General features: G+C 44.7%; 1 protein-coding gene across 1 annotated transcript; it reads right to left on the bottom strand.

The window, feature by feature from the left end:
- Nucleotides 1-22,533: 22,533 nt before the first annotated feature.
- Nucleotides 22,534-24,438, bottom strand: LOC137345652 (E3 ubiquitin-protein ligase TRIM69-like). The gene is made up of 5 exons (XM_068008892.1): nucleotides 24,388-24,438; nucleotides 23,816-23,993; nucleotides 23,600-23,719; nucleotides 22,809-23,341; nucleotides 22,534-22,710 (listed from the first exon to the last, which is right to left on the bottom strand). Exons 1-5 carry the CDS (start codon nucleotides 24,436-24,438, stop codon nucleotides 22,534-22,536), a joined length of 1,059 nt encoding a protein of 352 aa, XP_067864993.1.
- Nucleotides 24,439-24,866: the final 428 nt, after the last annotated feature.

Below are 24,866 nucleotides of genomic sequence, written 5' to 3'. Positions count from 1 at the left end.
ACGACTGAGCTTCCACAGCCCGCTGGGGCAGAGAATTCCAAAGATTCACCACACTCTGAGTGAAGAAATTCCTCCTCAGCTTAGTCCTACATGGCCTGCCCCCTTATTCTGAGACTGTGTCCCCTGGTTCTGGACACCCCCAGCCAGGGAAAACATCCTTCCTGCATCCACCCTGTCGAGCTCTGCAAGAATTTTGTATGTTTGAATGAGATCACCTCTCATTCTTCTAAAGCTCCAGCGAATAAAGGCCCTGTCTATTTACTCTTTTCTCATTGGACAAATCCCTCCATCCCAGGAATTATTTTGGTGAACCTTTGTTGCACTCCCTCGATGACAAGTATTTATTTCCTTAGGTAAGGAGACCAAAACTGCACACAATATTCCAGATGTGGTCTCACCAAGGCTCTATATAACTGCAGTATCCTTACTCCTATACTTAATCACCCTTGTAATGAAGGCCAACAAACCATTTGCTTTCTTAATTGCTCGCTATACCTGCACGGTAGCGTTCAGTGACTCAAGAACAAGGACACCCAGGTTCCTTTGAAATTCGACACTTCCCAGCCTCTCACCATTTACGAAATATTCTGTATTTCTGTTTTTCTTACCAAAGTGGATAACCTCACATTTCTCCACATTGTACTCCATCTGCCAAGTTTTTGCCCATTCGCTTTGCCTCTCCAAATCCCCTTGGAAAACTTGGAAATATTGCATTTGATCCCACATCCAAATCATTGATTTAGATTGTGAAATAGCTGGGACCCAAGCACTGATCCTTGTAGTACACCACTAGCCACAGTCAGCCAACCTGAAAATGACCCATTTCTTCCTATTCTCTGTTTTCTGTCCATTACCCAGTTCTCAATCCATGCCAGTACATTCCCCTAATCCATGTGCTCTAATTTTGTTTGCCAACCTCTTGTGCGGAACCTTATCAAAAGCTTTCTGAAAATCTAAATAGCCACATCCACCGGTTCCTCTTTATCTATTCTGCCAGTTACATCCTCAAAAAACTCCAACAGGTTTGTTAAATTTGACTTCCTTTTCAAAAATCCATGGTGACTCTACCCAATCCTACCATTATTTTCTAAGTGACCTGTTATCACATCCTTTATAATAGATTCTAGCATTTTCCCTACTACTGATATCAGGCTAACAGGTCTGTAGTTCCCTGCATCTGCCTTTACCCAGGAAGAAGAGTTTTCCCAAGTCATGGTGAAAGAGGAGATAGTTAAGACACTGGATGGACTAAATATTGATAAAGAAGAAGAATTACATAGGCTGGCTGTACTTAAAGTTGATGCATCACCAGGACCAGATGAGATGCTTCCATGGATTCTGAGGGAAGAAGGGTAGAAACTGTGAAGTCACTGGTTATCATTTTCCAATCCTCCTTAGACACAGAAGTGATTCCAGAGGACTGGAGAATGTTAAATGTTACACCCTTGTTCACAAAATGGTGTAAAGACAAACCTAGCAACTACAGTTTAACCTCTATGGTGGTAAAGCTTTTAGAAATGATGATTGGAGAGAAAATGAATAGTCACTTGGACAAAAGTCGATTAATTGAGGAGAGCCAGCATGGCTTTTTCGAGGGCAAATCGTATTTAACTAACTAGCTTTGAGTTTTTGGATGAGTTAACAGAGAAGTTTGATGAGGGTAATGCAGTTGATGTGGTTTACATGGACTTCAGAAAGGAATTTGATAAAGTCAGCAAAATTAGAACTCATGGAATAAAAGGGACAGGAGCAGCAAGGATACGAACCTGGCTGAGTGACGGGAAACAGACAGTCGTTGTAAACGGTTGTTTTTCGAACTTGTGGAAGGTATATAGTGGGGTTCCCCAGGAGTCAGTGTTCGAACCCCTGATTTTGTTGGTATATATCAATGACCTAGACTTGGGTGTACAGGGCACAAAACTTGGAAGTATTGAGAACTGTGAGGAGGATAGAGGTAAACTTCAAGGGGACACAGACAGGATGGTGGAATGGATGGACAAGTGGCAAATTAAATTTAATGCACATAAATGTGAAATGATACATTTTTGGTAGGAAGAACGAGGAGAGGTAATATAAATTAAAGGGTACAATTTTACAGGGGGTGCAGGAAAATAGGGACCTGGGGGTATGTGTGCACAACTCATTGAAGGTTGCAAGGCAGGTTGAGAAAGAATACAGAATCCTGGGCTTTATTAATAGGGGTATAGAGTACAAGAGCAAGGAAGTTACGATGCACATGTATACAACATTAGTTTGGCCTCAACTGGAGTATTGTGTCCACTTCTAGGCACCACACTTAAGGAAGGATGTTAAGGCATTACAAAGGATGCAGAAAAGATTCACTAGAATGGTTCCAGGGAAGAGAAACTTCAGTTATGTGGATAGGTTGGAGAAGCTGGGGCTAGATGATAGGGAGAAACTGTTCCCACTGGCGGAAGGGTCCAGAACCAGAGGAAACTGATTTTAAGTAATAGTCAAAAGAAGTAAAAGTTCCATGAGTATTTTTTTATTATGCAGCGAGTGGTTAGGATGTGGAATGCACTGCCTGAAAGTGTGGTGGAGGCAGGTTTAATCGAGGCTTTCAAAAGAGAGCTGCATAATTTTCTGAAGAGAAAAAAATTGCAGGGCGACAGCGAAAAGGCGGGAAATAGGTGAGTTCTCTTACAGAGAGCTGGCACAGACACGACGGGCAGAATGGTCTTCTTTTGTGTTTCAAGCATTCTATGATTCCATGATATTCCAGCTGGGACGTACCCAGTGATTTATTAAGGTCGAGAATACTTAATTGCTTTTGTACTCTATGCCGCTACTATATAAACTAAGGATATTGTATGTTTTAACAGCCTTTTCAGCTTGTCCTACCACCCTCAAAGATTTTTCTATGTACACCCCCAGGTTTCTCCCTTTCTCTGTTACTGCACCCCCTTTAAAATTCTACCATTTCGTTTCTATTGCCTCTCCTCATTCTTCCTAGAAAAACAAATGACTTCACACTGTGCTGTGTTAAATTTCATCGGCCATGTCTGTGCCCATATCATCAGACTGGCTGCATCCTCCTGAATTCTGGTACTATCCTTGTTTGCTACATTTCCGAGTTTTGTTTCTCCTTGATAGAAATGCGTGGCGTAAAACTGGTCTTGGTTAATGGAAAACAAGATCTGACAGCTTGTAAAGCAGGCTGCCGATTAGCTATCACCTGCTTTGCGTTAGTTCCCAAGACCAATTTGGCCTTAATATGTTCTGTTACATAACGTACCTCGCTAAAAACAAAACTAGTAACCCCTAATTCTACAGTGGAGCAAAATCTTTTTTTTACCTTGGATGGCTGTCGTAAATTATATATTGAAAATCTGAAAACGAAACTTGTTTCATTAGGAGTTACAAAAAAGCAGAATTGAATCTTATTCAAACAACTTGCACCCTATAATCTATGGGGCAATTTTAATTTGGGGCAAAAGTGTAAAATGGGCAACATCCAATTGGTCGTTCATGATGTCTCCTGCCCGATTTTCCCTAGTTTTGGATTCCCCCATAAGTCCAAATAACTTTGACAAGGTGTCACATAAAAGGTTATTGATCAAAGTAGGAGCTCATGGTGTAGGGAGTGACATATTAGTATGGATAGAAGATTGGCTGGGTGGCACAAAACAGAGAGTATGCATAAATGGGTCCTTTTCTGATTGGCAGGATGTGACGAGTGGAGTCCCACAGGGGTCTGTGATGGGGCCTCAACTTTTTACACATTTATATCAATGACTGACATGAGGGGAGTGATGGCATGGTAGATAAATTTGCAGATGATACAAAGATAGATAGGAAAGTATGTTGTGAAGAGGACACAAGGAGGTTGCAGACCGATATAGGTAGGTTGAGTGAGTAGGCAGAAAGCCAGCAGGTGCAGTATAATGTGGGAAAATGTGAAGTTGTTCGCATAGGCAGGAAGAATAAAAAAGCAGAGTATTACTTAAACGGAGAAGGACTGCAGAGTTCTGAGGTGCAGAGGGATCTAGATATTCTGCTGCAGGAGTCACAAAAAAGTTAGTATACAGGTGCAGCAAGTAATAAAGAAGGCTAATGGAATGCTATCCTTTATTACGCGAGGAATTGAAAATAAAAGTAATGATGTTATTCTTTAGTTATACAGGGCATTGGTGAGACCATATCTCGAATATGGTGTGCAGTTTTAGTCTCCTTATTTAAGGAAGGACGTGCATGCGTTGGAGGCTGTTCAGAGGAGGTTTACTAGATTGATAGCTGGAATGAGCGGGTTGTCTTCTGAGGAAAGGTTCGGCATACTGGGCTTGTTTTCACTGGGGTTTGGAAGAGTGAGGGGAGACTTTATTGAAGTATACAGGTGCCTGAATGGTCTTTACAAGGTGGATGTGGAAAGGATATTTCTTCTTGTGTGGGAGTCCAGAGCTAGGGGGCACTGTTTTAAAATTAGGGGTTGCCCTTTTTGGATAGATCAGGATTTTCTTTTCTCTCAGAGGGTTGTGCGACTTGCAGGTACAAGGGAGTTGGAATCTCTGCCTCAGAAGGTGGTGGAGGCAGGGACATTGAATAATTTTAAGGCAGGGATAGATACTTTCTTGTTAGGCAAGGAAATCAAAGGTTATTGGGGGTAGATGGGAATGTGAAATTTGAGATACACACAGATCAGCCATGATCTTATTGAATGGCGGAGCATGCTCGAGGGGCTGAATGGTCTACTTCTGCTCCTCATTTGTATGTTCATAGGTTCGTATGTGACTTCCTAATGTCTATCCTATGAAACCCCTGCATCGACTCGTTAGGCCACCCCTCAGTTTTCTCTTTACTGTCGAAAACAGCCCCAGCCTGTGGCGTCTGCCCACAAATTAAAGCCTATTTGTGCAACAGGACCCCAGTTAGTTCCCGCTTGTGTTCTTCCAGTCTCCAAAATGAAAATGTTCACTAAGTGGCGGTTTGGAGACCTGCAAGTTAGTGTAAGGCGGATCAAATAATCAGAGATGTGGGATATATGAATTAAGTTATTAACCTAGTCAGAGATATGTGTTCAAGACATACCCAGGTCAGGACTAAGGAACTACTACATTGTCAGAGACAGCGTTTTTCAGGTGAGACCTTGAACGGCCAAGTGGACATGGAAGCAGGGTTATAATGGACTTTAAACAGCTGTGCTGCAATTTACGCCCTATTTCATCTTGCATTCCACGGAGCCAGATTTCCTGGGACCTCCCACGGGAAGACTAGGACTTGGCCTGGATCAGCTAGGAATCTCATTACCGCCTGGAATTTGAGGTCCTCTGATGTACATTGAACTTCGAAGGACACAGGGCGATGCATGCGGACTCTGCCCGGTTGTGTCAGTATGGTGAAGTAGGAAAGGCCCCAAAATGTAAGCATAGATTTGTTTTGTCAGACCAGGAACAGCAGGAATACTCCTCCAGGCTCCACAAGAATAGAGTGCCAAGCGGAGCTATCCCCCTCCTCAGCCACCGGTCCCCTAAGCCCAACCATCACCGATTTCCTGGCCTCCAGCAAGCTCGGAAGCCCGGTTTCTAGATATTTCGCTGGCCTGGAGTGGCCATGTTGCACGCTGACAACCGTTCAATGTGTGATGAATACCGGTATCATGGTATTGAGGTCAAGCCCTAGAAACTGCTTCTCGCCTCCAGTCAACAGAAATGGACAAGCGTTCCACCCATGTCCGTCTGTTCCACCCATGTCCGTCTGTTCCACCCATGTCCGTCTTTCCACCCATGTCCGCCTGTTCCACCCATGTCCGTCTGTTCCACCCATGTCCGTCTGTTCCACCCATGTCCGTCTTTCCACCCATGCCCGCCTGTTCCACCCATGTCCGTCTGTTCCACCCATGTCCGTCTGTTCCACCCATGTCCGTCTTTCCACCCATGTCCGCCTGTTCCACCCATGCCCGCCTGTTCCACCCATGTCCGTCTGTTCCACCCATGTCCGTCTGTTCCACCCATGTCCGTCTGTTCCACCCATGTCCGTCTGTTCCACCCATGTCCGTCTTTCCACCCATGTCCGCCTGTTCCACCCATGCCCGCCTGTTCCACCCATGTCCGTCTGTTCCACCCATGTCCGTCTGTTCCACCCATGTCCGTCTTTCCACCCATGTCCGTCTGTTCCACCCATGTCCGTCTTTCCACCCATGTCCGCCTGTTCCACCCATGCCCGTCTGTTCCACCCATGCCCGCACGTTCCACCCATGTCCGTCTGTTCCACCCATGTCCGTCTGTTCCACCCATGTCCGTCTGTTCCACCCATGTCCGTCTTTCCACCCATGCCCGCCTGTTCCACCCATGTCCGCCTGTTCCACCCATGTCCGCATGTTCCACCCATGCCCGCCTGCTCCACCCATGTCCATCTGTTCCACCCATGTCCGTCTGTTCCACCCATGTCCGCCTGTTTCACCCATGCCCGCCTGTTCCACCCATGTCCGTCTGTTCCACCCATGTCCATCTGTTCCACCCATGTCCGCCTGTTCCACCCATGTCCGTCTGTTCCACCCATGTCCGCCTGTTCCACCCATGCCCGCCTGTTCCACCCATGTCCATCTGTTCCACCCATGTCCGTCTGTTCCACCCATGTCCATCTGTTCCACCCATGTCCGTCTGTTCCACCTATGTCCATCTGTTCCATCCATGTCCGTCTGTTCCACGCATGCCCGCCTGTTCCACCCATCTCCACCTGTTCCACCCATCTCCATCTGTTCCACCCATGTCCGCCTGTAACACCCATGTCCGTCTGTTCCACCCATTTCCGCCTGTTACACCCATGTCCATCTGTTCCACCCATGTCCGTCTTTCCACCCATGTTTGTCTGTTCCACCCATGCCCGCCTGTTCCACCCATGTCCATCTGTTCCACCCATGTCCATCTGTTCCACACATGTCTGTCTGTTCCACCCATGCCCGCCTGTCCCACCCATGTCCGCCTGTAACACCCATGTCCGTCTGTTCCACCCATGTCCATCTGTTCCACCCATGTCCGTCTTTCCACCCATGCCCGCCTGTAACACCCATGTCCATCTGTTCCACCCATGTCCATCTGTTCCACCCATATCCGCCTGTAACACCCATGTCCGTCTGTTCCACCCATGTCCGCCTGTTCCACCCATGTCCGCCTGTTCCATCCATGTCCGTCTATTCCACCCATGTCCGCCTGTAACACCCATGTCCATCTGTTCCACCCATGTCCATCTGTTCCACCCATATCCGCCTGTAACACCCATGTCCGTCTGTTCCACCCATGTCCGCCTGTTCCACCCATGTCCGCCTGTTCCATCCATGTCCGTCTATTCCACCCATGTCCGCCTGTAACACCCATGTCCATCTGTTCCACCCAGGCCCGCCTGTTCCACCCATGTCCATCTGTTCCACCCATGTCCGCCTGTTCCACCCCAAGTTACTATTTTGAAGAAAAGACGGGATGTCTGCACCCCTGGAAAATAACCCTCCCTCAACCAATAGCTACCAAAACTGATTGCGGGTGAAACTCGACTTTTTCGAGGAAGCAAAAACGGTAACGCATTTGCGCCTATTCTAGGTCCCGTCCCGCAGTCTTTCTCCTTTACTTCATTCTAACTGAATATCCTATACCCAAGAGAATTTTCGCACCCCTATCTGGTTATTCACTCAGGAACTGCGCAACCTTGCAGTGTGACCTATTTTCCAATTGAACAACTCCGAATGCACTTCCAAAAGAGCTGGTTGATAGCCGATGGATTTGCGGTACTCCCAGGGTTGAAGGGAATGAAGCTGGGGTTTGTAGAAAACACCAATGAGGTTTTGCACTCAGTCCCATTTTCAGTCCCATTGCTTTGAATGCAGATTTGCTGTCGCCACTTTTAGGCAACCAGCCCAGACCAGTTTATACCCCAATAAATTCAAATTCTTTCTTTAAAGGAACGAAAAAGTAATTTCAAGTCACATAACTGTACATCCACATTCCTTCTCCTTGTGTCAGACAGGTTGTTATGGTCAATATTTGTTCCATTTAGTTCATTCGCCAATAGTCAGCCTCACGTTATAGAGTGAGCAAGTGCCCAAATAATCCGCGTCAGAAAATGTAAATCGTTGACCAACTATTTTCTTTAACTTTCTCTCAGCTCCCGCCCCCCTCACTCTGGACCCGAGCACAGCGCATCCCCAGCTCGTACTCTCCGAGGACCGGACCAGTGTGAGACTCGGAGAAAAACTGCGGTCTACATCGGACGCCGTGGATACTACTGAACGCGATCTTAGTGTCCTGGGGTCTGTAGGATTCACGTCAGGGCGACACTACTGGGAGGTGAACGTGGGAAACAAGACGGCGTGGGATGTGGGCGTTGTGAAAGATACCTTCCGGAAACGGGGCTCAAGATCGGCGCAAGATGCAGGATACTGGATTTTTGGGGTGAAAAATGGAAATGAATATTGGGCCTCCACGGCGAATCCCACGCGCGTTGCCATAAATTCGAAGCCCAAGAAGGTCGGGGTGTATCTGGACTATGAAGGTGGACAGTTGTCCTTCTACAATGCGAGCAACATGTCGACCCTGTTTACTTTCATTGACTCATTCTCTGGCAAAGTATATCCTTACTTCAACCCTGGTTCTAACGATGACAGGAAAAACACAGATCCTCTAATAATCTATCAAATCAAAGCTCTTTAACAGCATTTGTCCTTTTTTTTTACTTCTTAAGGCCGCATTGCAGACGCTTTTTACTCTAAGGTGCTTCTGTGTAATGATCTCAAATGTAAATCAGTTTCGATTCGGTATGAAACGAATAGGCTGGTCTCCAGGACTATATTTCAATTCCACCTAGTTCTTTTTCTGCCAACGTTTTATGATGTAAATGGAAGTGTAATTTCCAGACAGCCTGTTCCTGATTCTGTGTTGCTGATTTTCAAGAGGGTCTGGTTTTAACCCACTCAAAGTTCAGTCACTTACACAGAGTTTCTTTCTCTCCATGCTGTTTATCTTACCTATCTATCTGCATTCCTTTGTTCCCGTATTTTTGTTGTTGCATCCTCCCTGATACTTCATTCCTGTCTTTCTTTCTTGGGTTCTTTCTATCTCCTTATCTGTTAGTTTATACTTGCCCCTCTGTCAGTTTCTAGTTTCATCTGTGCTGCTCTGTTCTACTGGACCGTCTTCTTTCATCCTAGTGTGTCTGCTAGCCTCCCTCTTTGTGCACATTCATTTCCCTTTTATTCTCTGACTGTCTCTGGTGCTTTACTGCACCAGCTTCAGCTATCTATACACACTCCCACCCGTGCCTTCCCCTTCCAGCGATCTCCCAAAGATTTCGACTTCCTCCAGCAATTTCACACTGATGCCTCAACCCAATAAAGCGTGTATAATTTGCAGCTGGCTCCTGGTGATCTGTGTTTCCATCGAGACTCTCTGTGGATGAATTGCGCGTACCTCCAATCCCAATAAATTTGGCATTGAGTTATGGCTCTTCTTGCTGCTGTAGAAAGTCAGGTGTTTGCCTACTAGTTTTTGGTGTTGCTGGATTTTATTTTTAGATTTTGTGCCACCGATTGTGGGAATTTGTTGATCGTAAAACATGATCTCTGAAATTACACAACCAAATATGAGCGTCAAGACAATACTTGACATTCTTCTTTCCAAGATTTTAGCATTGGTGCTAAAATGTTTCCAAATAAATAGGTTAAAAGCAGAGCCGCAGAATTCAGTTCAACTGGAAATTCTGGTATATTCGCACCCAGGTTCATTACGTCATTGCCACTGTCCAAGATATTTTGCAAGTTTCTGTTCTGGTTTATGTAAGAATAAAGTTACCTGAATTTTCTGGTAGCTGCGCAAATAAACAGATTGGTAAATATTCCTTTCCTTCCTATTTTCACCGAAACCCTAAAGACATTCTTTCTAAAAGAGCATGACCAACAAATCATGCTGTGCGCTCGTAGGGAGAAAGTGTAATTGGAAATGTCTGTCTGAAATCTGAATGGAGGCATTTAAGATGATAGCACACGTCGCGAGTATAAGAGTTCTTAAAACTGCCTGAGTATTTAGGTGCATGTTATTTCCGTTATACACAGATGATATAGTGTTGGTGGGTGTTGGGGGTGTATTGTAACCTCACTTACCCATTGTGAAACTGACGCGATCGATTGAAATGCTGGTTTGACGTCCCGCCCAATTTAACTCTCCTTTCTATTGGGGCTTTGTACTCAGCACATCGTGAAAACAATGGAACATTTCCCTTGACAAAATTATTCGGGCATTGTAACAGTCTGCTGGAAAAACAAAATAGATCAGAGAAAATCTTTGGAACCAAAGTTAACGGAGATAGCAGATGGATTGCCATCGGTACTGCGCACATAGTGGTCTTTACTTTCTTGGAGTTTTCTGAAAAAGCTGCAGATGTACCCAATATCAAGCATTCAGAAAGCCCAAAATGCCACAGCGGAGTAGTTTTTATAACCTCATTATCAGTACGATAGAGAAGTCTAAAGTTAGCAGTACTGATTTGATGTTATCTCAAATCTCGAGGTAATAGAACAATTTGTCATATGGTTTTATGATTTAGCTGCTTGTGACTGTATTCAGAACAATAAAAAGACTATCGTGCCATAACGTCATTCAATGTAAATTATGAATATGTCTGGAGTTATTTCTTTTTAATTTGGTCATGGATGTGCTTTGGTTTTCACTTTAGATTGAGATTTTGAAAATGATGAGATATTTTGATAAAGTCATCGAGAAAATCGGCTTGCAATGGTCTATGAGTCGGTAACCAGAAGGTACAAAATTAAATTCTCCACCAAATAAAAGGAGGTTACGAGATTTAATTTTAACACAAGGGTCCTTAAGAGAAGTAAAGGTCTATCAAAATAACAGTGGAGGCAGGATTCATTTGTTTAAAGGAAAGGTATAACTATTTGACAAAGAAAAAGTTTGCAGAATATACCCGGGAGAAGAGCGATAAGATGAGATTGGAGGGTGGGTATAGTCCTTATTCGCCACATGGCCCACTTCCTCTGCTCTATAGTTCTGTGGTTTCAGAAGTGTAGGAGGCAAATCGGTCTCCATATGTAAAATATATTTCCTGTCTAAAAAATAACTTACTTTTCATGCATTTCAGGATACAGACCTCGTTTATTTTGCACATAGTGGGGAATTGATTGATCGCTAAGTACAATTATATTTTAACTAACTGCAAACTCGATACTCTCGCACATATGAATGTCAGGGGGAGATTTTGAAGCCGGCCCAAAACGGGGGGCGTGATAAGAGTAGTTTGGCGCGATGGAATTTGACCAGTCTGTACTGAACTAGCAGGAGGTGGGGCAGAATTAGGCTGTGGCGAGGCGCGAAGGCGGAGTCTGAATGGTCCTCCTGGTCCACAAGAAATCGCGGAAAATGGGAAGGTTTCAATTTTCTGAGCTGCCTCGAGTCGTTACGTTAGGTGATGATGGTTAGGTCCCGGAAAACTGGGAATGACTGGGTCCAGCAGTGACCTCGTGTGCACCGCCAGGACACGTGCAGTGGCTGAGAATAGTATTTGCACGTTTAAACAGCCTGCTTTGGGGGCCGAGTGTTGGGCGTGCATTTGAAGCCCTGCCTGCCAAGTGAATCAGGAAGGAAAATAAGTGCCCAAGGCCTCGACCAGATTTGCTCCAGCTTAAATATGCAGAACCCTAACAAGGGAAGAAAAGAAATAAAGCCTTGTACTTATATCGCCTTTTTCATGACAACCAACTATCTCAAAGCACTTTATAGCCAATGAAGACCGGCTGGAACGCATATACTCTTCTAATGTAGGAATGCGGATGCCAGTTTGTGCACAGCAAGCAATAATGCCGCAATCTGCTTTTGTGATATTGATGTAGGGAGAAACATTGGCCCAGGACAGCGCCGTTGCTCCTCTTCGAGATGGTGCCGTGAGATCTTGTGCAACCGCTCGACGAGCACACAGACCGGCGGACGGCGCTTTCAACACGTCAGCACTCCCTCAGGACTGGACTGGAATGTTAGCTTTAGATCCTGCGAGCAACTCCTGGAGCGGGATTTGAACCTGAAACATTGCAATCCAGAGACGAGAACGTTGCCAACGGAGCTACGACTGACACCAAGCCAGCATCAGCTAGCTTACATCCTCACCTCTGGCTTCAAGGGTTACTCCAGAAAACAATTGCTGGACAGCAGCCGGTGATCCACTCCACTTAAATGTCAGCTGGAGACACTTGGGGGCGCTTTTACCTGTGGGGGAGAACCCTCCCGATTAACTTCATTTGCTGATGTTTCAATCCAGGGTAAACCTGCAACGGGCATGGCGGATGATCCGTCCATTATACAACTGAACCATTTTAATTTCCTCTGCATTCGTGCGGTTTCTATAACTGGCGACCAATCGGATTACAGAAGCTGGTCTTGGCCCGTAGGCTGCAATGGGCGTCCTTATTTTTTTTATTCATTCATGGGACGTGGGCGTGGCAGGCCAGGCCAGCATTTATTGCCCATCCCTAATTGCCCTTGAACTGAGTGGCTTGCTAGGCCATTTCAGAGGGCATGTAAGAGTCAACCACATTGCTGTGGATCTGGAGTCACATGTAGGCCAGACCAGGTAAGGACAGCAGATTTCCTTCCCTAAGGGGCATTAGTGAACCAGATGGGTTTTTACAACAATCGACAATGGTTTCATGGCCATTATTAGACTAGCTTTAAATTCCAGATTTATTAATTGAATTCCAATGCCACCTTTCTGCTGTGGTGGGATTTGAATCCACGTCCCCAGAACAATACCCCGGATCTCTGGGTTACTAGTCCAGTGACAATACCACTACGCCACCATTGCTCAGGACCGCATATCGGTCCCGTCCAATATGCAGTTTCATTGAATTTAATGGAACTGACTCTCCTACCGGGGTGGGCAGATAACAGGCGGCCAATACAATGCCATCTGTGTTGAGTTACCAGCCTAGACCAGCGTCTACCTCAGTTTCTTCCCATCCCTCAATCCATTCACCCACAATTTTCATCCCGCCGCTGCTGAACAGCTGTTTGGTGCGCTGTGCCTTGTGCCTTGCACCTTGCTCTTGGCCCTGCCCGCCGTGCATAAATGCAAGAGCGGGAGAAAAATTCACCATTAGCACAAAATAGCATGGAGGCAGAACAAATCGCTGTCTCTGGGCGCAAAGGGCAGCAAAGGATCAGGATAATGGATGAAGTCAAAAGCCCACTGGAGTGTCAGTATATGTTTCTGAACAAAAACATTCACGTGTTTAATACAGCCTTGCTCAGGGAAAGCTGGAGAGGGTATGGACCGTGGGCAAAGCTCTACCGGTAGCCGTGAAAGTAACTACAACCTTAATTTCTATACTTCAGAGTGGTTCAAGCTGCTAAAAGGGATTTGACATGAGAGAATAATCCTTTGTGGATTAATACATCATAATGTTAAACATGTGCTCAATCAGGAATTGTAATACGTCTGCATTGGAATGAGTTGCAGCAACAGATATCTCTTCTTTGGCCTCCTTGTCTCGAGAGACAGTGGATAAGCGCCTGGAGGTGGTCAGTGGTTTGTGGAGCAATATGAGAGTGACAGACTCTTTCACAGGTGCTGCAGAAGAAATTGTTTGTCGGGGCTGTTACACAGTTGGCTCTCCCCTTGCGCTTTTTTCCTGCCAACTGCTAAGTCTCTTCGACTCGCCACACTTTAGCCCCGTCTTTATGGCTGCCCGCCAGCTCTGGTGATTGCTGGCAACTGACTCCCACGACTTGTGATCAATGTCACAGGATTTCATGTCCCGTTTGCAGACGTCTTTAAAGCGGAGACATGGACGGCCGGTGGGTCTGATACCAGTGGCGAGCTCGCTGTACAATGTGCCTTTGGGGATCCTACCATCTTCCATGCGGCTCACATGGCCAAGCCATCTCAAGCGCCGCTGACTCAGTAGTGTGTATAAGCTGGGGATGTTGGCCGCCTCGAGGCAGAAAGATACCTTCGGTACTGATAGTTCCCCCAGAATGCCGGGCAGATTTAATGCCAGCCTGGCTCAGTAGGAAGCACTCTCGCCTCTGCATTAGAAGATGATAAATTCAAGTCCCACTCAAGACGCATGATTGCGTGCTCTAGGTTGACATTCCCAGTCCAGTACTGAGGGAGTGCCGCACTGTCGGGGGTGCCATCTTTCAGATGACTACTATTCGGAGAAGTGCAGATCTCCCCGGTTCCTGGACAATACTTATCCCTAAATCATATCGCTAAAACAGATTATCTATCCGTGTAGCTCACTGAGGATTGTGGGCGAATTGATTGCCAAATGTCACAATATTAGAACAGTATCTACATAGATGCAAGATTTGCCTTTCCGTTTCATCATTTGCCAAGGTGGCACACAAAGTAAAGAACATATACAGGTAGAGGTAGTGGGATGAATCTCTTCAGGAAATGCCTGCACCTCTGCAAATAGCGCTTGATAATTTCATTGGGCCTGAGGTAATGAATGTGAGACTGATCTGAAACATCACAACTGGCACAGCTGTCCACTTAAGAGCCTTGTTCAAATTATTGGTAAAAATGATCAGACCCAAAGTTAACGTGTTTTGAAAAGTGGTTGCCCAGCACATGCATTCAATTTCTATAGCTGTACAATAAGGGCTGAATTGTTTTATTTCTTCCTGCAATGTGTTGTCTTCCAACGACTATCAGAAAGTTGTGGTTTCAAGTACCACTCCAGAGACTTCAGAACAAAAATCTAGGCTGACACTCCGGTGCGGTGCTGAGTGAATGCTGCACTGTTGGAGATGCCATCTTTCATTTGAGGGCAATACCAAGGGTCTGTCTGCTCTCTCAGGCGCATGTAAAATATCCTATGGCGTCATTTCAGAGAACAACGGGCAGTTCTTCCCGGCGTCTTGACCAATATTTTTCCCTCAATCAACATCACTAAAACAGATTGTCTGGTCATCATCACATCTGTGGGATCTTGCTGTGCACAAACAGGCTGCCCCGTTCTCTGCATTGCAACAGTGACTACACTTCAGAAAAAAATATTTCTTTGGCTGTCAAGCGCTTTTAGACGTCCTGCGGTCGTGAAAGGCGCTATAGAAATGCAACTCTTTCTCTTCTCTCTTTTGATGAATGCCCGTTTAAAACAAATATAACACATTTTATGCAAATTAATGGTGTTGATCCACATAAGATAATTTGCCAGGAGCCACGCTCACTAAATCCTTAGTTACCCCTCTGGCAAATTTTCATTCTCATTATAGTTTTACAATAATTAAATACTAGTGGGATAAAATATAACAGAGAGGAACTAGAAAAAAGCAACAACAGGCAATATGTGCGATCATTTTCCATTTCATTTAATTTTACGCTTTTCAGAAATTCAATCTAAGTTACTAATCTAAGGACCGGGCAAAACTGTTGGCATAAACTTTGCCACTGTACAGTGCAGCGCAATCGTAATTGCATGCAGGAAAGCAATGATAGAGAAACACATTATCTATATCTATACACGAGTACACAGGTAAGTCTGTTAGTGGAGACACAACAGCCAGAATCAATGTGCAAATACGCGGAAAAGACCCTTTGCTTTAGATCTGAACTGCTGAAGTCTGCCTGGGCAAATGATAATAGCTGTCGTGCTGTGAAATATCCCTTCCTTTATAATAAACGTGTTTCATGTTCCTCAGTCTATAAATGATGCTCATAAATGAATTGACTGAATTTGTTTTCTGTCCAGCTGTTACATTATAGTTAGATTACAAGGACATCTCGTGGAACAGTGCAATGTCTTGCCACAAAAAGCCAAACTCAGCGTATAAAGTTTGAAAGAACATTATGACCATCAGTAACGGTTGGTTGGCACATTGTTTACAATCTTCACATTGACTGTACAACTTTGTTGCTACACGATTGAAACAAAAGGTTCCACGGAGCTGCAATATTATCAATGAACCTTGAAGTTCATAACATTATTCTGATTAAGAGGCAACAACCAGAAGACAACACATCCGTTAAATCCGCATCAGGAACGCTTTTATTCTGCACAACATCCTGTGATCTTTGTACAGAACATTTCTTTTTAACGTTTGGAAATTTATAGTTCACCTTCTGGCTCTCTTAAATCCATCATCAACACAGATCACCTTGGAATTTAGCTATGGATGCTTGTATGGCTTATGTCGAGCCGCCGAGACAGTTCACCACTGAGATCTCTGTCCTCCTCCAATTCTGGCCTCTGGCGCATCCCTGATGTGCATCAACCTCCCATTGGCAGCCTTGTCTTCAGCCGCTTCGGCCCTAAGCCCTGGATTTCCCCTAATAAACCTCTCTGCCTCTCGCTCTTTCTTTAAAGCACTCCTTAAAGCCTAGCTATTTGTTCAATCTTTTCGATACAAGTCTCTTTAAGTGGCTTGATGTCAAATTGTGTTTTATAACGCTCATATGAAACGTCTTGGGGCTTTGGATAGAAAATTGGTTGGCAGACAGGAAACAAAGAGTAGGAATAAACTGGTCTTTTCCCGAATGGCAGGAAGTGACTCATGGGGTATCGCAGGGGTCGGTGCTAGGACCCCAGCTGTTCACAATTTATATTAATGATTCAGATGAGGGAACTAAATGTAATATCTCCAAATTTGCAGATGACACAAAACTGGGTGGGAGGGTGAGTTGTGAGGAGGATGCAGAGAGGCTTCAGGGTGATTTGGACAAGTTGAGTGAGTGGGCTAATGCATGGCAGATGCAGTATAATGTGGATAAATGTGAGGTTATCCACTTTGGTAGCAAAAGCAAGAAGGCAGATTATTATCTGAACAGCTATAAACTGAGAGAGGGGAATATGCAGCGAGACCTGGGTGTTCTCATACACCAGTCGCTGAAGGTAAGCATGCTGGTGCAACAGGCGGTTAAAAAGGGCAAATGGTATGTTGGCCTTCATAGCGAGAGGCTTCAAGTACAGGAGCAGGGATGTCTTGCTGCAATTATACAGGGCCTTGGTGAGGACACACCTGGAATATTGTGCGCAGTTTTGGGCTTCTTATCTGAGGAAGGATGTTCTTGCTATAGGGGGAGTGCAGCGAAGGTTTACCAGACTGATTCCTGGGATGGTGGGACTGATGAATGAGGAGAGATTGAGTCGGTTGGGATGATATTCGCTGGAGTTCAGAAGAGTGAGGGGGGAATCTCATAGAAACCTATAAATTTCTAACAGGACTTGACAGGGTAGATGCAGGAAGGATGTTCCGGATGGTGGGGGAGTCCAGAACCAGGGGTCATAGTCTGAGGATATGGGGTAAACCTTTCAGGACTGAGATGAGGAGAAATGTCTTCACCCAGAGAGTGGTGAGCCTGTGGAATTCGCTACCACAGAAAGCAGTTGAGGCCAAAACATTGTATGTTTTCAACAAGGAGATAGATATAGCTCTTGGGGCGAACGGGATCAAAGGATATGGGGGGGTGGGGGGAAGCGGGAACAGGTTACTGAGTTTGCATGATCAGCCATGATCATAATGATTGGCGGATCAGGCTCGAAGGCCCGAATGGCCTACTCCTACTCCTATTTTCTATGTTTCTATATTGTGTTAAAGGCTCTATATAAATGCACGATATTGTTGTTGCCTAACTTGGGAGCCATAGTTGTGTACTGCGGTCCCTACGTGACAATTTAAATCGATTGTTACATATACCTCAAGTGGCTGTTATTGCCAGATACTGGTGGTCCCATCATGCTCTGTTGAACAATGAAGCATAAATACTGAACATGCTCCTTTGCAAACCTGCAAACTCACACAATCCAAACAGGGCAACCCATCAAACAGGAAGTAGAAGAAAGAACAGAATTGTAGCGCCTGGGCGTCACAATCTGCATGGTTAGATTTGGAAACTGCATGTCGACCACGGTCTTAATCTAGATTTCATGCTTTATGAACTCTTCCTACACTTTTCACTGGCCTTCAATCTTCGCTGAGGTAAAACACCATTTGTTAGTAATGGTTGACTGGGGTCGTCAGGAATGCAGAAGAAAAGTCTCCTCTCTTTCTGAAATCTCGTCTTTTTCTCTGACTGAATTAGTTTTTTTGTTGATACATTCTCTCAAACTCGAGTGGAATGTGATTCTTTCCGCACACTGTTCTGCAACAGTAAAAGGAAAAAGTTAATAAAATAGGTTTACAAATTAGCATAGGGGATAGTGCAAAGCGGCGTTATTACAGCGGTCGTCCATTATATACCCTGGATAATGAACGGTCGATTCGATACTACACATTTTGCATCACACCTTGACGATTTTCTACCTCATAGTATTTGCCTGAGTTTCGACATCCTTTTTTCTATAATCTAGAAGCTGGAATAACAGTTTTATCTTTGTGAATATCTACGGATGGTCTCACCGGTCCACCTTCTATAAACTTCAACTCATCTACAACTCGGTTGTCCATCTCGTTACCGGAACGAAGTGCGTTCGCCCTTTATCTCTGAGCTCGCCTTTTATATTGGCTTCTATTCTTCAAACACTTCGATTTCAAATTTCTCATCCTTTCCCTATTTGTGTAACCATCAGCTCTACAACCCTCTGAGAACTCTACATTCCTCCAATCCTGGCCTCTTATCCATGCCCCACTTCCTTCTCTCCCATTGGCATCTAAGGCTGTAATCTCTGGAATTCCAAACCTAAACCTCTCCTCCTCTTTCCGCTTTGAAGACGCTCTTTTGACCAAGCTTTTAGTCACCTGCCCTCATATCTCAGTATCAAATGTTGTCTTATTCGGCTCCTGTGAAGCCCTTGGTATACTCGATACGTTAAAGGCGCTATATAAAGACAGGTTGCTGCTGTGGATTTCAGTTTGTTCTAGCATTACAATCGAATTTAACAGCAGAAAATGTATTTTTGTTTACAAATGTGGGTAAATAATTATTTCAATGATAAAATCGGCTTTTAAGGAACGAACTCGAGCACGAGTTTCCTATTTCCCTAAAATAAAAGCAAAATACTGCGGATGCTGGAAATCTGAAATAAAAACAAGAAATGCTGGAACCACTCAGCAGGTTTGGCAGCATCTGTGAAACGAGAAGCAGAGTTAACGTTTCGGGTCAGTGACCCTTCTTCGGAACTGACAAATATTAGAAAAGTCACAGGTTATAAGCAAATGAGGTGGGGGTGGGACAAGAGATAACAAAGGAGGTGTAGATTAGACCAGGCCACATAGCTGACCAAATCTCGTTCACTCTACCCGGTAACAAAGGACACCGCCCTTGCCTTTTCTGGATCCCGCTTACACTTTGGGACTTTCCCACATTAAAATACCACGGAGCCGGATTTCTCATTTTCACCTTAAGCCCTAAAACGGGCAGTAACGGTTCGGCGCCAGATTTACACGCCGCCAGATATAGTTTTACATTGGCTTCAATGAAGAGCAAAATTGGCCAGAGCGCAAGGTCGACCCCATCCTGTTAGTTTCTCGCTAGGTGGCATATGTTAAAACTATCAAACGAGAGAATACAAATGTTTGAACTTTACCTGACAGGAGAAATATGCAAGTCAGTTTATGCAACTATACTCACGGATCTATTAATTATGCAGTATGTGAAGGAACAAATCTATGTGTTTACATAAATAGCTACTTATATACGTTCAAAGACCAGTCAGGAAACACTTACTTCACTATCCTCACAATATATTCCTCAGAAATTTTCTTTCATATTCTTTTGCTTTTCAGGTCCAGACATAAAACGGGTTTAGCTGATCTGCTATCCATTACAGAAACTGTGCGATTTTCATTCTGATGAAAATCGAATAATTTAAATATGGTAAAGAGGGTGGATTCGCAATGCCAATTTTACAGCCGAATGATAATTTGAAAATTTACTCCAATGGGTTTAGGGAAGAGATAATCTTCTTACTGTTGCCCGAAATATCCTTTTAGGGAGTTTCCCGATCCACCACTGTAATTTCAGCAGAAGATCGGCAAAACCCCCTTTTTTTATTCATTCATGGGATGTGGGCGTCACTGGCTAGGCCAGCATTTATTGCCCATCCCTAATTGCCCTTTGAGAAGGAGGTGGTGAGCTGCCTTCTTGAACCGCTGCAGTCCATGTGAGGTAGGTACACCCACAGTGCTGTTAGGAAGGGGGTTCCAGGATTTTGACCCAGCGACAGTGAAGGAACAGCGATATAGTTCCAAGTCAGGATGGTGTGTGATTTGGACTGGAACCTGCAACGTAACATCTCAATTTGGCAGATGGAGTTCAATATGGGAAGATTTGAGGTTGTGCACTATGGCAGGAAGAATAGAAATAGAACAGAAAAGTAGAATAATATTTACATCGAGAGAGACTGCAGGATGCTGTGCTACAGAGGGATCAGGGTGTCCTCTACAGGAATCACAAAAAGTTAGCATGCAGGTACAGCAAGTAATTAGGAAGGCAAATAGAATGTTGGCCTTTATTTCAATGGGGTGGAGTATGAAAGTAGGTGAGTCTTGCTACAACTGTATGCAGCATTGGTGAGACCGCACCTAGAGTACTGTGTACAGTTTGTTCTCCTTACTTAAGGAGGAATGTACTTCCATTGGAAGCAGTTTAGAGAAGGTTCACTGGGCTATTTCCTGGAATGAAGAGGATGTCTTATGAGGAAAGGTTGAGCAGGTTGGACCTATACTCATTGGAGTTTAGAAGAATGAGAGGTGATCTTATTGAAACATGAAAGATTCTGAGGAGGCTTGACAGGGTAGATGTTGAGAAGATGTTTCCCCTCGTGGGGGAATCTAGAACTCAGGGACACCGTTTCAAAATAAGGGGTAGCGCATTTGAGACAGAAATGAGGAGGTTTTCTTTCTCTCAGAGGGTTGTTAATTTTTGGAGTTAAGGCCTCAATCAGATCAGCCATGATATTATTGAATGGAAAGGCAGCCTTGAGAGCCGGAATGACCTACTCCTGCTCCTATTTCTAATGATCTTAAACATAGGAAGACAATTCCCACCATCACTGGCAGCATCCTAGCCTCTGGCTTACAATATCCATGCCTCAATCTGTGGAGTCGATTTTCAAATTGACTGCGAAATCTAACAGATTTTGAATTCTATTAACGTCAGTTGTAAAAGAATCGGCGAGTGTATATATTGGGCGGCAACCCCGCAAGGTCAGTTTTACTCTGTGGGGGGGGGGGGGGGGGGGGGGGGGGGGGCGGGGGAGGCAAGTTGAAAACATTCGCTTGTGACTTCAGAACATCGAGGCTAAAATTCCACTGCAATTCTGAAGAAGTGCTGCTGAGTCGAAGGTGATTTACATTGGACAAGGTCCCTTTTACCTGCTGTTCAGGTAGTTGAAGATGCAATGGTATTATGTACAAGAAGCAAGGAAGTCAATGACACGGAATGTCAGGCGGGGTGTGGAATGACAGCGACAATTTTACGTCATTGGCCAAAACATACTTTAACTCCGGCCGTCCTGGACATTAAATGGGGGATAACATTTTAACCGTATAAAAACAGTTGGCGATTTCGTCGTGACTCGAACTGCAGTGCCTCGAAGATCAATGTCATATCCCAACACTTACACAATATAATCAGTGCAAATGAAGCTACATTATTTTCATTCGTAGGCTTTTTATTTTATACTTTCCTGTTACAAATTTCATAAATGTACATAGTTCAATCACAAAGAACAAGCAAACATCAGTTTAAAAGGCTGAAGGTGCAATCTTCAGTGAGGATCATCATTGGGCTAACTACAGAATCATGCTGGCTTACAGGATCTAAAAACTCAAAGATATTTCGTAAATCAGTGAAGATTACTGATGGAAACCTGACTCCGAAGAAATATTAAATCTTTTCCCCAAAGGCTCCGTGGCCGCACGCAACAAATCGTACGTGACTAATCTAACGAAACCCCAGCAATGACTGAATCTGTTCATCTGCAAATGGTCTTGTTTTAGAACAAGAAGTTATGGGCCGGAGTTCAGACTCCTGATTCCGACCCAGTGCCTCCTGCTAGAAAGTGCATGTGACTGGAGAAAGTTGGGATTTACTACAATGCTTCCCATTTCTAAAAGCCAGGCAAGTATTGATGAAGAATCGCTACGTGTGCAAGGCAGTCTGATGGAAACCTACCTGTTTGGACAGAATATAGAGATACCAGAACAGTATTGCCGGTCCTGCGCCTTCGCTGTTGGATCGATTGGGCAGGAACATCCGGGGCACGCCTGCTCAATTCCCTGCTTGTTCTTTTACATTGAAGGAAAACTGTACAAGTCACTTCTCCGCCTTTACGCTCTTTTCCCTGCATGATGACCGCAGGATCAAATGACACTAGCGGAGAAACAGAGAAATCTCCCCCCAATTGGGAACATGGAAATCCATGACAGAGCTAGTCACGCATGGAGTAAGAAAGGAGTCATTTTTCTTTTCGTTACAAACTTTCTTATAGGCCATATTTCGAGAAAGGCGATTGCAGTGTTTGAACAATGGTCCAACCGCATGATAAAGGAAATGGAGATGTGAGCCCCAGAACCGCGCCGCAGTGCGTTTGTTTGAACTTATAGTGTCATTCTAAAACCGCTGTGGCCTCGCCTACTCAAGCCGAATTGCCCATAAATATGAGGCACCGGATACATGTAAACATTCAATCAGTGAATTAGAATATGGAGCCTGGTACAGTAACACTGCCGAACTCAGTAGCGTGACGCTATGCCGCAGTTCGGCAGTGATTGTAAACCAATCTACAATGGAACAGATAGGTTGCTCAGGCTAAAAAAAAAACATATTTGAGTAACAAACAAAATCTGGCCCTAAGAAAGACAAATCTTGGAGAAACAAAATTGATTTTATTCCTCATGACATCTTACTGGGAGGACTTTGAGAGGTTCTGAGTTCTCTCCGTCGTCGTTGATACCGGGACTGAAGTAAGGAAAGAGTCTCTCAGTGAAAGTGTCAATGAAGGTGTAGAGATGGGACATGTTGTCCACATTGTAAAAGGACACTTGTCCGGCCTCATAGTCCAGGTAAACCCCAATGGCTCTGGGTTTCACAGGTACGTTCAAGCGGGTACGAGGCACGGTTGTAGCTTTGTATTCGTTCCCATTCCTCAGCCATACAATCCAGTATCCGGAGTCTGGTGTCGCTGTGGTGTGGCCTTTCCTGCTTATGGACTCTTTGACCACGCCCACATCCCACTCAGTCTTGGTCCCGACCTGTACCTCCCAATAGTGCTTCCCAGATGCGAATGCTTCGGACCCCAGGACACAGACGCAGGTGTCAAACCTCTCGGAGTTATCCGGGACGTCTTGCTTCACGTCTCCGTAAGTTACAATAGTCAGGTCGTCAGAAAGCAGGAGCCGGGGGTGAGCTGTGTTCGGATTCAGGGTCAGATAGGCCGGAGCTGACAAAAAGAGTGAAGAAAAGGCAAAAATCAGAAATGGGTCATTTCAAAGGTTGTTATTAATTTAAGGACAGTTTTTTCTTTGCTGCATCCGGCGATTTAACGTTATAATTTGATGATGGCTCTTGGAGGAACCTCGGTGCTCTAGAACTCCGAGGTACTGGAGTGAAAAAACCCTCCAAGATAAGTTCGAAAAACTATATAGATCCTTTCTATCTATTCTATTACATTATATGATATCGATATATAATTTATTACATTTTCTTTTATTCTCTTCGGTGCTATTTTTAAAGGAGCGTTTCCTTGGCGTCTCTTCGCTCGCATCAGTTCGGGAAGTAGGGTTACTGGCTGGTTCATTGCAGCCTGCATATTTATAATCTATAGAATAACGGAGCAAGAAATTAAAAATAATCATTTCATTGCAAAGTATAATTCACGTTTCATTAAAATATCAGCGGCTTAAACGCAACCAACCTTTGGTTACAAATCCGATTTGATTTTGGAACGGAATGAAGCGAGTGCGCAGGTGAGAAAGCGGTGGACCGTAGTCATACCGCCGAGTGAGCCTCCCGGAAGGAACTGGGTGCTTTCCAACGCGTACTCGGAGTTCACTACTTGGTGCACGCTCTGAGCTGCCAGCTACCTTTTCATGCTATGAAGGTGTGACCAGGAGCGCTAGATTTCTCCTAGAACATTTTCTTTTTTTTAAAGAAGGCGACAACATCCCCGGGAAAGCCTAGGCATTTGCTGGAGTTGTATTATATTGACAATGTGCACAGAGAGCGGCTAGACTGCCTTGTTGGAACCTCTCTTCATTTACTGCCCTGGGGCATTCAATGGTGGACCTGACCTGCAGTTAAAGGAATGCCTTTTGGGAAATCAGGGAGCTGTGCGTAATTTGGGATCTGAGCGGGATTCCCCCACAGGAAGCACTGCGCTGGAAAAATCCAGTGGCATTAATGTTGCACACTAATACAAGGCTTGGACCATAACTGAAGCCTATCTGTGTCTTACTTAAAGTGGAGAAATAGACAAACAGTTCACACCCATTCTACAAAAGGAAGATCAACCTTACAGTCGAAAGGAGTAGTAGACATTTTAAGGTTTCTCTCACATTCCCGTACTGGCACAAACTCGATACAAACGCTGTTCCAGTGGGGATCACTGAACAGCAAGTTACCAACAGGAAACCAGACTCATTTTCTATATCCTCAACCCAGTGGCATCAATGTTAATGGCAGCGCCCTACTACCGTGCCTAACTGAGCGAACGGCGTATGGGTTAATATCACACAGGAGGACATTTTTACTCAGTTAAGATTGAAACCAATTTGCTAATGCGGGTGAAGATGACTAAGAAAGGGGTTTAGAGATAAAGAGCAGTAACTTTCAACATCGGCGTGGATGAAAAAAAACAGGCGGTTTCCGAGGTCCGCATTGGACTACAATGGAATTGCAAATCGGCCGATCGAGCCGATGCCCGCCAGTTTTCTGCTCCCGCCAAAGTAGAAACTTCATCCCCAGGA

Source organism: Heterodontus francisci, chromosome 29 (genome assembly GCF_036365525.1).
Source record: "Heterodontus francisci isolate sHetFra1 chromosome 29, sHetFra1.hap1, whole genome shotgun sequence".
Classification (NCBI taxonomy): domain Eukaryota; kingdom Metazoa; phylum Chordata; class Chondrichthyes; order Heterodontiformes; family Heterodontidae; genus Heterodontus; species Heterodontus francisci.
The sequence above is the reverse complement of the archived record's forward strand: the minus strand, read 5'-3'. Positions and strand labels throughout refer to the sequence as shown.